Genomic DNA, 12459 nt, shown 5'->3' on the forward strand with positions numbered 1-12459 from the left:
GGAAAGTTTCTAAGTATACGTTTGCTTGGTGCAATCAATGAAGTCGGCATACCTTAAAATGTATGTGTAATTTTCTTCCATTTCATGCCATGTGGGTACATTCACGGTTCCCGTGTAGGTTGAATTTCTATCAACCTTGATAAAACTTACTATTCTTTAATTTCAAAGACCATTGGTTTGGTTAACAAAGTAACATGGACTAAATTATCATTTTATTGCTAACTTTTATTTCATTGTTTAAATTCTGGCTAATGTAGAAAAGACTGCTACTCTGTATTTCTGTTTGTATGAAAACATGCTTGACTGGGACTTAATGTGCAGGGGGGGATCGGGGGAGACCCCTTGCTATCGCTGCCCCCCCCCCCCCAACCAACACATTACCTGTTCAAAAGTTCCGTCATAAACGTATCCTTTGTTGAACACGCAACAGGGCTGGGGCGATTTCTTGGTTCCAACTTCATTTGGTCGTACATGTCCTGTGGTGCTTTCAGATTATTTTTGTTTTGTAAACTATTGTCTGGACCCTCTGCCAACTTGGCGTTCCTGGTAAGCTCATTTTCTATTTTACACTGTGGCTCAGGCTTCTTTTTCTCTTTCTTTTTCTCCGATTTTAGTTGTTTGTTTCCAAACCCCAAACCTTTTGCATCTTTTTTTTCCACCTTGGTTTTAGACACATCCATTTTCCTGCTACTGAGAGCTGGAAGCCTACTCCTCCGAAAACCAAACCAGCTGGCAAAGGACGGCCCAGGCTTTGGCTTTGCTTCCACAGAGGGGGGCTTTGTTTGCACTTGGCCCCTTTCCACATTTTCCTGAATGCACAACATGACCTTTTCTTCAATTGTGGGTGAGACGAGGGCTTCGGGGCTCACAGTGCCGGTTCTGGTTGTAGACGTATCTGGACACCTTCCAGAAGTCTCTAGCTTGGAGGTCCTGCTCGTTTCAAAATTGTTCGGACGCTGCGTCCTCCCTGTATCCTGCGGGGCTCGTGGGCAGTCTGTTGGGGTGGGTGGGCATCTGGAGGGGTCGCTGCTGGGCTCCTCAGGGACAGCCACACCGGCGTGCCTGCCCTGGCCGTAGCCCTGCTCAGCTTCCGTCCCGCAGGGGGCCAGGAGCTCTTGGGGCTTTGGAGGGACCCTCAAAGGCAACCTGCTTGGGCTCCCGTGCTGGCCGCCGGAGCTGCCTGCACTCCCTAGGGAGCCTTGTCTGGGGGAGGGATGCCCCGGAGGCCTCCCAGCGCCCAGGACACTGTCAGACGTGGACATCGGGGCACAGGGGGTCTTGTTGGGCGAGCCCTCCGTGGAGGAACTCTGCCGGGTGAGAGAATTGCCCCTCTCGGCCGTGTTGGTGATGATCTGAGTTCGAACCTTGCCTGGCCCTTCCAGGGGAGGCGTTGGGGGCTTGTCTCCTGGGTGAGCGCTGAAGCTCTGACTGCGGGCTTTGGCTCCATTCATGCCCAGGGCTGGCTTCAGGTGGGGCTTATTGGAGGAAAGGGATCTTTTCACAGACCTGTTTTCGAGCCCATCTTTTCCATCGGCCCCAGGGATGCTGTGTTCCAAGGACTCTGGCATGGCTGTTTCCAGGGGAAGCCCTTCAGCCAAACCGTCTTGCGCCTGAAAACTCAGTGGAGTCCCATTTCTTTCATCCGCCGTGGTCTCTGGGCTCACTGGATTCCCCGAGTCCTGGGGCTTGGACCTGCTCACGGCCACAGAGCTTTTAGATGCTTCATTCAGACTGTCTTTTTCATGTTTCCCTGGCACCGTGGAACTTTTCCTGAGCAACTGGGGAGACTTCATGAGAACTTTGAGCCCAACTGGGAGGCGGGTTTTCAGCCCTTTCTCATGAGTATTTTGACAACCATGTGGACTATTATGGCTTTTGGTGGGTGGTGGTGATGAGTGACTGTTAACCTGAGATGATGGTGACTCATTCACCTCTAACAAGGAAGGCTTGGGTGATGTGGGGACACAGTCATTCAGTTGTCCTTTTCTTCCTGGAGACACACTTTTGGAGGATAGTATTTCCAGGGGCTCATGGGTGGAAGGACAGTTCTTGGGAGTCCGTAACCCAGTGTCTGTCTGTGTGGTCCCAAGTGTTTGGTGAGGTGGGGTTTTGGGTTTTTGGTCTCTCTTTGGAGACACCTTTGGGGGCCCTGGAGCCATCATGGCAAATGAACTGGAGGGGGGATGAGCAGAACATCTGGTTTGAGTCACTGTTTCTGTGGAGGGCAGAGGGTGAGTGAAAACAGGCTTTCTGAAGGCCACAGAAGATTTCTTCCCCAGCACTTCCCCAGCCATGACAGGATTAGAAGAAATAATAGGAGCAGAGGATCCTTTCAGAGGGGGGGATTTGAGGATGGTCCTTGCTGTTTCACTGGGGACTCTGGTTTCGGGCTTGGCCGATGAGGGTGGTGGCAAGTAGTCATAACTAGGCTGGATGAGAAGGGAGCCTGCCCTGTCTGGAGGGGGCGGGGGGGACGGTGACTTCACCCCAGCCTCTAGCACAGAGTCACGGTGTTTATCCCTCATCGGGGATCCTATATCGTCGCTAGGCTCAATGAGGGGCCTTGGCAGTAACTGCAATGGAGGAATCTGACTCTTGGAGCACGGGGCCCAATCCTTTCTGCTGGATAGTTTGGGACCATGAGGCAGTTGGCTGGGGTGTTTTGGAATGTGTGGATCTGGCCGCAAATCAAAAAGGGGTGCTGGGCTCTCAGTCTTCTTAAACCGTGAAAGTTTCCCAGGAGCTAAAGCTGGTGATTTTTCAAGAGACACTGGGTCAGATGAGGGGATTCTCAAGGTGGCCTCAGGCTCCATGATTTTTGATTTCTGAGGTGAAGACTTGCCCCTGGCAGGGATTTTTGTCAGACTTTGCTTTTGATAGATACCCATGGACACTGAAGACCTAGAGTTACTCTGGCATGACAAATTGAGTGTTGATTTGGCCGGTCTTTGTTGCTGAGTACTTTGTGTGACTGTCCTGGGGCTGAAAGAGCCACTGGGTACCACAGCAACCTTATCTACATCATCTTTTGGAATGTTTTTCTCCATCTCCTCTTCAGGTCTCTTTAAGAAAGTGTAGTCTCTTGCAGCAGCTGCTGTCGGTAGATGACCAATTCCCTGAGGTAAAAGTTCAGTGTGTTCTGCCTTGGGTCCAGTAGGGGCCTGATTGATGGAAATTTCATTTCTGGTAACAGTGACCATGCCAGTCTGGTGAGAGCTGAATTCAATGGGCTCTCCATCTTCCGCATCAAATATGACAGTAATGCATTCTTCTGAAGAAGTCCTTTTTACAACCCTTTGCTGCTTAATGAAGCTAAATGTCTTTGGCCTACTCTCTAGGGGGATGGGTACTTGTTTTTCCTCCTCATCAGGAGACCCAAGTTGAGATTTTCCAAATCCCATGATGTCCAGGTTCTCCATGGACTTGTCAGTGTCAGCGGTCAGTGACAAGTCTGAAGGGCTTTTCTCGTCACTGCTACCTATGTGCAATTCATTGAGGGCTTCATTGTCATCGGTGTCTGAAAACTGGAGACTGAGAGCCACACGGTCCAGGCCACGTGGCTCCCTCTCTCTCTGTACCTGAGGTGGCTGCACACTTGGGTATAGCTTCCTCTCCAAGGGGCAGTTGCTGGCACAACTAGTCAGCTTTTTAGGCCTTTCCCTGGGGTAAACTGAGGACATGCCTTCTGAGAAGTGTTTTCTATTCAGCTCCCAGCCAAACAGGCTGTCAGAAACACTGTGAGTTAATTTACGACTGTGCAGCCTACAGCTCTGGCTTGGAGCTGCCTGGAGCAATGCTAAGGAGGAAGAGTCCTCATCAGCATCATCATGGGAATCTGTGTCATAAACAAATGCCTCATGGGGCTCCTTGCAGGGGCTCCTCGTGTCAGCTGGTTTGCAGGGGCGGTATTCCTTGAGGCTGTTACTCTTAATTCCTGGAGAATATATTCCTTCATTGGAGTTCATGCAATCTTTATAACCCCATTTGGTTATCACTGATGGAGGTTCAAGTAACACTCTTCGCTTCTGTAGCTTTCTTAGTCCTTCCAAAATGTGACTTTCCTTGATACGAGTTGGAGGTAGTTCATCTGTAGGACTAGCAAAGCCACTTGGGAGTGAAGAGTCAATACTTAGCCTTTTATCCCAGTTTTGTGATGATTTCTAGGAAAGAAAAATAGATATCAGAAATCACTGATCCATGTGGATCACAACTGTATAAAGGAAAAGTCCCTCATTAGACTTGATTCTAGTGGTTAAGTATTCATCTATAAATGCAGGCATTAATTAATTAATGCAAATTAATCATTGACTATGCAGTGAATCTCTGCTTTTCCAGCTTCTAAGCTAAGTAGCCAAAGATATAATGAAGTAGTAGGTAATGACCTTGCCCTCTAGGACCATGCAGGCCAGCAGGGAAGAGGAGATTGGGTACAGATAACCAAAAGTCAAGGAAGCAAGTGAGAAATACAAATGTAGTAGGAACTGCAGAAATTCAGAGGTGAGAGATCAAATCTTTGCTAGGAAAAGCTGTGAAAGTCATATGAGGAGGCTTTTGGTTTGTTTTTTCATTTATTTTCTTTCTTTATTTTGAAAATTTTACTTATTTGACAGAGAGAGAGCAAGCAAAAGAGACCACACAAGCAGGGGAAGTGGCAGGCAGAGGGAGAAGGAGAAGCAGGCTCCCCACTGAGCAGAGAGCCCCACATAGGGCTGGATCCCAGGACCCTGGGATCATGACCTGTGCTGAACACAGATGCTGAACTGATTGAACCACCGAGGCACTCCAGTTTTGTTTTGTTTTTTTAAACCTACCTAGCCCTTGAATGAAGGAGGAGTTTGCCTTAGTTTAAAAATGGGGGCAGCGGGGCACCTGGGTGTCTCAGTGACTGAGCATCTGCCTTTGGCTTGGGTTGTGATTCCAGCCTGGGATTGAGGCCCACATTAGGCCCCCCGCAGGGAGCCTGCTTCTCCCTCTGCCTATGACTCTGCCTCTCTGTGTGTCTCTCATGAATAAATAAATAAATAAATAAATAAATAAATAAATAAAATCTTATAAAAAAAATAAAAATAAATAAAAATGGGGGAAGTGATTTCCGGATAGATTACCGGGATGGTAAAGACCTGAATTGTGAAGATAGATTCAAGGTACGCTTAGGAAATAACCAGAAGACTATATGACCTCACTGTATAGCATTTACAACAGGCAGAGAGGGTAAATGGAAAAGCCAGTTGGTCCCTAACTCTATGGTCCTTCCATTCTAAGATTTGACAGTTCTATAACTTCAGGATAGAGGGGAAACATCTATGAAACATATACATCTAGCAGTGGGGCATTGACTGTTAGAACCCTATAGTAAATGATTCACCTAAGAAAGGTCAACTTCCTGTCCCTCATACTATCCTAAATACTAGTGCTAGTTTTGGCCAAGAAATGACCAAAAAAGGCATTATTTCCCACACATTCATATATTTCACAGTATTGCTAACAAGAAGTGGAAGGGCAGGAGAGAACTTGCATTTCCTAAGCATCTGCTGTGTAGCAGCCACTTGAACAGGGCTTTGATTTAATATTCAGAGCAACACCATGAGGGAGACATTATCAACCTTATTTTACTAGGGAGGCAACCGAGAGGCAGCATGGTTAGTCTGCTGGAAATCACACAGTTGAGGAACAGCTGGAACATAGGTTTCCACTCTGCTTTCCCAGGCTCTTCCTATGACTCAGTTCCAAAGTAGTGTTGTGGAGATAGGCACCCAGGCAGGCTGCCCCTAGAGCCTGCATGCCTACTGACATTGCGATGTTACTAGAGCCAAGCTGAACCTCCATTCTCTCCTCTGTGTGAGTCAATGTCAGAATAGAGATCATAGGTTATCCTTACACCCCTCTCTTGAATGGGACCTGCAGAGTTTAATCACAAACCAAGACTCAGGGAAATTGGTGGGATTTGGGCACTGACCTCAGTCTTTTTTTTTTTTTTTTTTTTTTTAAGGCTCTATGATTTAATCCTCTCTAGTCCTTGAATGAAGGATGAGTTTAAATAGGGGGTAAATGATTTTCAGGTAGAAGAAGTGGGATGGAAAAGACCTGGATTGTGAAGATAGGTTCAAGGTACTCTTAGGAAATAACCAGAAGACTATATAGCCTCACTGTATAGCATTTACAAGAAGTAAAGAGGGTAAATGTTGAGTGAATCTGGTGGTTTCAGATGTCAGATGTGTGCTCTGTGCCCATCTTGGCTAAGAGTGAAACTCCCATTGGCATCTCTGTACCAGCTGCCCGCCCCCCCTCCCCATAACTGAACACAGACTGTGGGTTTGTATGTAGAGGGAGAAAAAGTCTCAGAAACTTACATTGGAACCTTGGAATTTTAGTACGCTGTGAATATTTGCTTGTACCTAAGACATTTCCATTAAAATTACCCTTGCTATCAACAACAGCATATGGTGTTTGTTTTTTTTTTTTTATCTGTTAGATGTTAATCGTTTTTAAGTCAAATTATGTATTTTCTTTAGAAAATTCACCAAGGTCAGAAGTTGCTGTGCATAAATGCTATCTGGTGATGTTTCCTCTTTCTTCTCCTTTGCTTCTTTGCCGTTAAAAACTTCTTTGGAAATCAGGAGAAATCCTGTTAGTTACTTTGGGTATTATAGACCAACCAGTGGGCAGGCTGCCACTGCTTGGATTTCTAAGAATTTCCATGATTCTGAGAGTCACGTTCACAATAAGAAGAGAAGCCAGGCAAAAGTACCCTGTAAGAGCTTGAAAAAGGCAGATTTGTTCAATCCCTGGAAGATGTGCTCAGCCCACCTCCTGCTGCCTCTTCACAGCCTGCTCCCTGTGGTTTGATTCATCCCAGGGCCAGTGGCTGCAAACCTCCCAGGGCCCCGGGCACGCTATGCTGTGAGATTAGTCACATTCCTCAATCAGTTTTCCACAGGATGTTATGGTATTTAGTAACTTGAGAAGAGTTTGGAACAATCTGTAAAATTGGAAAAAAAAGGCATGAATCCCCTTTAGGAGAGAGGGAGGCAGAAACTAGCATTCCCACAGGCAGCTTCATGCATTGCTTGGAAAAGAGCTGTTCCTGGGTGGCTCAGCAGTTGAGCGTCTGCCTTCGGCTCAGGGCGTGATCCTGGAGTCCCGGAACCGAGTCCAACATCAGGCTCCTGGCATGGAGCCTGCTTCTCCCTCTGCCTATGTTTCTGCCTTTCTCTCTGTGTCTCTCATGAATACATAAATAAAATCTTTAAAAAAATAAAAAAAAGAGCTGTTCTGGGCTGAAGGGTGCTGCTGCTAAAACAGGGGCCTTGGTTTGATGCCCACAGTTCTTTTTTTATTTCTTGATTGGACAATAGTTCTACACAATTTTTTAAAGAACATTCTTGTTCTTAATATAATAAATCCATCCCAATAATTGGAATAATATTCGAAGCTTGGCTGATTCAACAAAGCCACTATATCAGAAGGGTAAAGAGTGAAAGTTCCGGAATCAACTAGCCAGCTCTGCCACTAGCTATGAGAACTTTGTCTCGCTACTTAGTTTCTCAGCATCTCAATTTCCTCATCTGTATAATGGAGAAATAGGAGAACCTACTTAAAAAAGCTCTTACGAGCACTGAATGAGCTAATACTTGTGAAATACTACCAACGCTGCGTGGCATGTGGTAAGAAATCGTGACTTAGATCCAGATTTCTCCAGGTAGGACAGCCTAATGCATCTCAGGCTGGCTTCCTTTCTGTATCCATACAGAACAATATTAAAAAAAATACTTGTGAATTATAAAAGAGCCATTGGTCACATATTTATTATCCTGTAAGTTATTATTGTGGTCACATTCAAATTCATATTCTATGAGTTTATTATGTAAGTTAATACTAAATGAGTACTTGGTAAATGGTAAGTGCTATAGAAGTTCCTGAAATAATGTAAATTTAAATGTCTCTATGGGAGTGGGTCTAGTTTGCTGCATCCTTGAGAACTGGGACTTTTCCCTGGGAGATGTGATAGGCATGCTGGTACTGCAATCCATTCTGGGACAGGACCTTTGGAAAGCCCCAGATCACAGCTGCCCGAGTGTATATGAAGCACATAAGAATTTAATTTCTCTGTTATCAGGGAAGAGGTTTCCCTACAAGATCAAGGGTTATTAAAATTGGAAGAATTTCAGGGGGGGGAAAAAAAGAGGGTCAAGTCAAGGCAAAGAAAGAAAAGATAAAGGCTCTGAGAAGGAGAGGGAGGGAGAGTGGGAGTGAAGAGAGCAGAGCAAGGGATTTGGAGCTGGTGACAACCACAAAGACAGGGAACATCCCTGACCATCTTCCCAGTCTGTTAAGAACTAGGCCCCAGAAGTCATTATTCAGAACTTCGAACATCTGCTTAGAAGGAACAACTCTGATAATATACACACTTTGTATTAAGAGTCTGAGTCCAAGGGAATAGGCTCTAAATTTAAGTTTGAAATCTTTCCCAAGTTCTTGTTCAGAGTCTGACAAAGCTACTCCCTCACTACTATTTTCTGGTAGTTATAGAGTCTTCCCAGGTTCTCTGCTTCGAATCATAAATGGAGTTTACACAAATGATAGAAAAAATGACCTCCAAATCTTCTGATGCGGGGTTTCCATTCTTGTGGACTCTGCTTTTCTTCAACATCAGGAAACTGCAAAGATAGCTATTCTAAGCACTCAGCTTACTCCAGTGTGCAAAGATGCTTGTTCAGACAGTGAAGGAATCTTCAACTGTGGGGCCCCCTTTGCAGATGGGAGCTGGGTAGCAGCAGGAGTTAGTTAACAACCCAGGAAAAGAGCTCCTGGCATCTGAGTAGGAGCATACCTACCTCCACGGAAGCCACGGTCCCTGTCACCTACCATGGTATTGTCTCTCTCTGCCATGCCACCCTCCAATTTATAGTCAATTAGTGTTTTATGAGGCTATAAAACTGAGTAAAGGAGGTCACTATAATACATGCTATGCTTGAGTAGTAAATTCCGACAAAGCTAATGATACTTTCAAAAGTTTGGGTCATTTATTCTGAGATGATGCACCACCCTCCCTATTGTCTATGGGGGAAAAAACATTCTCTTTGAGTTCTCAAGGGATGCTCAGTCTGGGATGGTTTGGCAAGTAGCCTTGCTCACTCTCTCTTGCAGTGGACATTAACAAGTCTCTCTGAGCATCACAGTGATAGAGAGTGTCCACAAAACTAATTGGAAATGTCTGAGTTCGTCTGAAGCATGGTCAGTTCCATTAGGCCAGGGCCACCTTGTTACAAATCTTACAAACTTGGTGGGTTCTAGCAAAGCACAGATGGAAAATATCTTCCTCCCCTAAACTCCCTCTCATATCATCCTAGTCATTTGGGTCAAATCATCCCTCCACTCCTCACTTGCTGTGTGCCAGCTTCCTCTCCCATATAATAGAGAAAATGAGATCCCTGTGTCTAGCTTTGTGAGGAGTAAGTGAGCAGATACTCAGCAAATGGTCATTCCCTTCTTAGCCCTCCCTTCCACCTTCCCACCAGAAGAGGATTCTTTTCCGGCTCACTCTGATGCTAAAGTGCCATTTAAAAGGAGGCCTTACCCGTTTCCTGAGGTTCTTTCCATCATGCCACGTGTAGGAGGAGCCACTGGAGTACTCGCTGCAGGTGCTGGAAAGAGACAGCTCACTGCTGCTGCAGCTGTTTCGAGGACAGAGATGACCAGGGATGACAACCCCCAAACCAGGGCATTTCAAAGCAGGGGCTCCTGATTTTGCAGTCAGCTGGCATTCCTTAAAAAAAAAAAAAAAAAAAAAAAAAGGCAGAGCAGCTCTGAGTGACACCTTTGCTTAGGGGACATCATATACCAATTCAACATCATCATGAGTTAGAAGGGAAGGTAGCCTAATGGTTAGATGCACAGCTTTGGGGTCAGACAGGCCAGGGGTCCCAATCTTGACTCTGCCTCTAACACAGTAGGAGGGAATATTTAATCCATATATTTTTAAAAAAGGGAACAATGACAATACTGTCCACCTTATGGGGTTACTGTATCAAGACACAACTGACAGTACTAAAGAATGAAGACAGAGTAGCATCTTTGGCTGTAGGGTTCAAGAAAATGAGCACTAGACTGGATGTCTAGTGACCTGGATCTCACATCGTCACTGGCATGAGATATTGAGTAAAGAATGCATTTAACTTCCATGGACCTTGAGGTCTTCCTTTGTAGGGTGGGGCAGTGCTCCAGATCACTCTCAAGGTCTCCTATGGCTCTGACAGCATCATTTCAACTCAGGAATCAAACGCCTAGGAAGCCATGTCCAGTGGAACACCAAAATGTGGAATCACAAGGTTCTGCTGTAAAGGTTATAGAACTTTTCATATCAGTTGGCTGTCCAAATGATAAACCTGTCACATTGACTAGATCTGGATTCTACGCAAAAGATCCAGGAGGTTAGAGGTCTAGGGGTCTGTAGAGGCACAGGAAACAAAGTCATAAACATCTCAGCACATCTTGACAGCCACCTTCTCAGCCCCTAATGTAACAGATGAAGCTCCAAGAGCTGGACAAGCTAAATTAATTTAGCATCCTGATCATGAGAATAAAGTCCCTCCTTATAGTCTCATTCCTCTCCCCTATCTATATAAAGCTTGTCTTAGAAACTCTTTGATGGGGAACCATCTGTCTTTGTGTCGTTTGCAGAATGGCAAAGCCTCTTACTTATGCAATTTATTGACACTTTATGGGCACCTTTAGTACCTGAGTACTTATTATTGTTCTCCAAATGCAATTCCAAATACCCACTTGAAGAAGGAAAGATATGCTGTTCTGGGAGTGCCTGGGGGACATGCTAACCCCCCACAGAAGTACAGAGGGTCTGTTTAATTTCCACTCTAATCTATATCCATAATGCTTCATAAGGTTAGATTTTTTGATATCAGGCATCTGCCTGCTATCAATACCTCATTTTTGCTGCAAAACAACCCCTTTAAGTGATCTAAAAATGCCAAGAAATTTTACTACTCTATTCCCCATCCCCCAGCAATTTGGCTCTAAATATCAGTGAAAGAAGAAACTTGTCTTAAAATTCAGCACTCAGCAATATCTATTGATTTATGACCTTGCTTCTTGCTGCATGTAACTTGGTTAAGGGGAGTTTGTATTTGTACCATAACAGATGTGGACAACTAGTGGTGCTGCACAGGAGCACCTGTCACTGACACTTGAGCCACGGCACATAGTTGGAAAAAAGTTTCAGAAGTGACACACCATGCTCCACTTCTACGTGTGAGCTTTCCACTTTCGCCATCCCCAAATCTCTCGACTATTTTGTTGTTTGATTAAAGCGAGGTGGCAGTTTTATTCAGGACTGCCTCTGCTCTGGGAGATAAGTCTGTTCTCCAGAAAGAGACTGTGACTATGTCCTGCAAGGCCTTCCAGATTGAAACTTTTCCAATAGCCCTTTTCACACTCTATGCAGCTTTTGGTTAAAGTCTGGACTCTACCTTTTTCCGAAGCACTGAAGCTTATGTGATTTCCCTCTCTCTTTCCCACCTGTTCCTTCCTATGACACCTATCAAGACAATATCTATTTTTGCAACTCAACTCAATTCCCAGGACTCTTTTTACAGATAAGCATCCAGGCCTGGTTGTTGCCCATGTGTATACCTCCTGTATGGATGTTGGATTTAGATGACAGTAAATTTGACCTCAGAGCTAGCAATGGAAGGAACTGCTGTTTCTGCCATGAGAGTGAACTTCAGATGCCCATATGTGGTAGATGATACTTCTGGCAGGTGGGAAAGGCACATTAGTGTCATCATGTAGAGACAGTTGGGGTTCGGGGTGATAAGCAGAGAAGTGCAGGCTTCCCATCCAAGCCAGGCTTCTCATACCTCAGTGTGCACATGCATCATCTGGGATCTTGTGCAATGCAGATTTCGATGCGGTAGTTCTGAGGCGGAATCTGAGTTGTAGTAGTTTTGGGGCATTCCTCAGTGCTCCGATGCTGTTGGTCCAGAACTCCGAGTAGAAAGCCCCCAGGGGAAGCTATGAGAGAGGTCTACCTCCTATGTGGGTTACTTAGTAACAAGTTGTGTCACCTCACAGCCTGATCTGGACTGTGTGGAACAGAATGAAGGGAATGCTCTAAGCCTACCCAGATGGTCCAGAGCACCGGGGAGAGGGTGTGTGTGTGTGTGTGTGTGTGTGTGTATGTGTGTGTGTTGGGGCAATTACAGAATAATTCATTACAAAGAAGCAGGCCAGTACTCCTTACTGGGACATTCTCTCGTATTTCTCCCACCTTAGAAGAACAGTGTTTGAATTAAAAAGGGATCCAGAATCTCTGACACCATGGCTGCAATGTGAGCTCCTTTTTCCTGCAGTTTCCTTCATCAGCACATGATTATCAAGCGGGATTATCTTCTCCAATGAATAACTAACTGTTCTGTGGTTGAGTGCTTGAACTCTAAAGCCATT

The 12459-nt window shown here is 45.3% G+C and overlaps 1 protein-coding gene across 10 annotated transcripts in view; it reads right to left on the reverse strand.

Moving 5' to 3' along the window:
* NCKAP5 (NCK associated protein 5) overlaps positions 1-12459 on the reverse strand; it is a 960379-nt gene that overhangs the window by 104866 nt on the left and 843054 nt on the right. For all 10 annotated transcript variants that reach the window (XM_049097384.1, XM_049097386.1, XM_049097387.1 and 7 more), the window contains 2 exons: positions 9578-9766; positions 382-4160 (listed from right to left, as the gene is read on the reverse strand). In XM_049097384.1, coding sequence (XP_048953341.1) covers positions 382-4160; positions 9578-9766 — 3968 coding nt within the window. The remainder of the gene's footprint in view (positions 1-381; positions 4161-9577; positions 9767-12459) is intronic.

The sequence above is a fragment of the Canis lupus genome, chromosome 19 (assembly GCF_003254725.2).
Source record: "Canis lupus dingo isolate Sandy chromosome 19, ASM325472v2, whole genome shotgun sequence".
Classification (NCBI taxonomy): domain Eukaryota; kingdom Metazoa; phylum Chordata; class Mammalia; order Carnivora; family Canidae; genus Canis; species Canis lupus.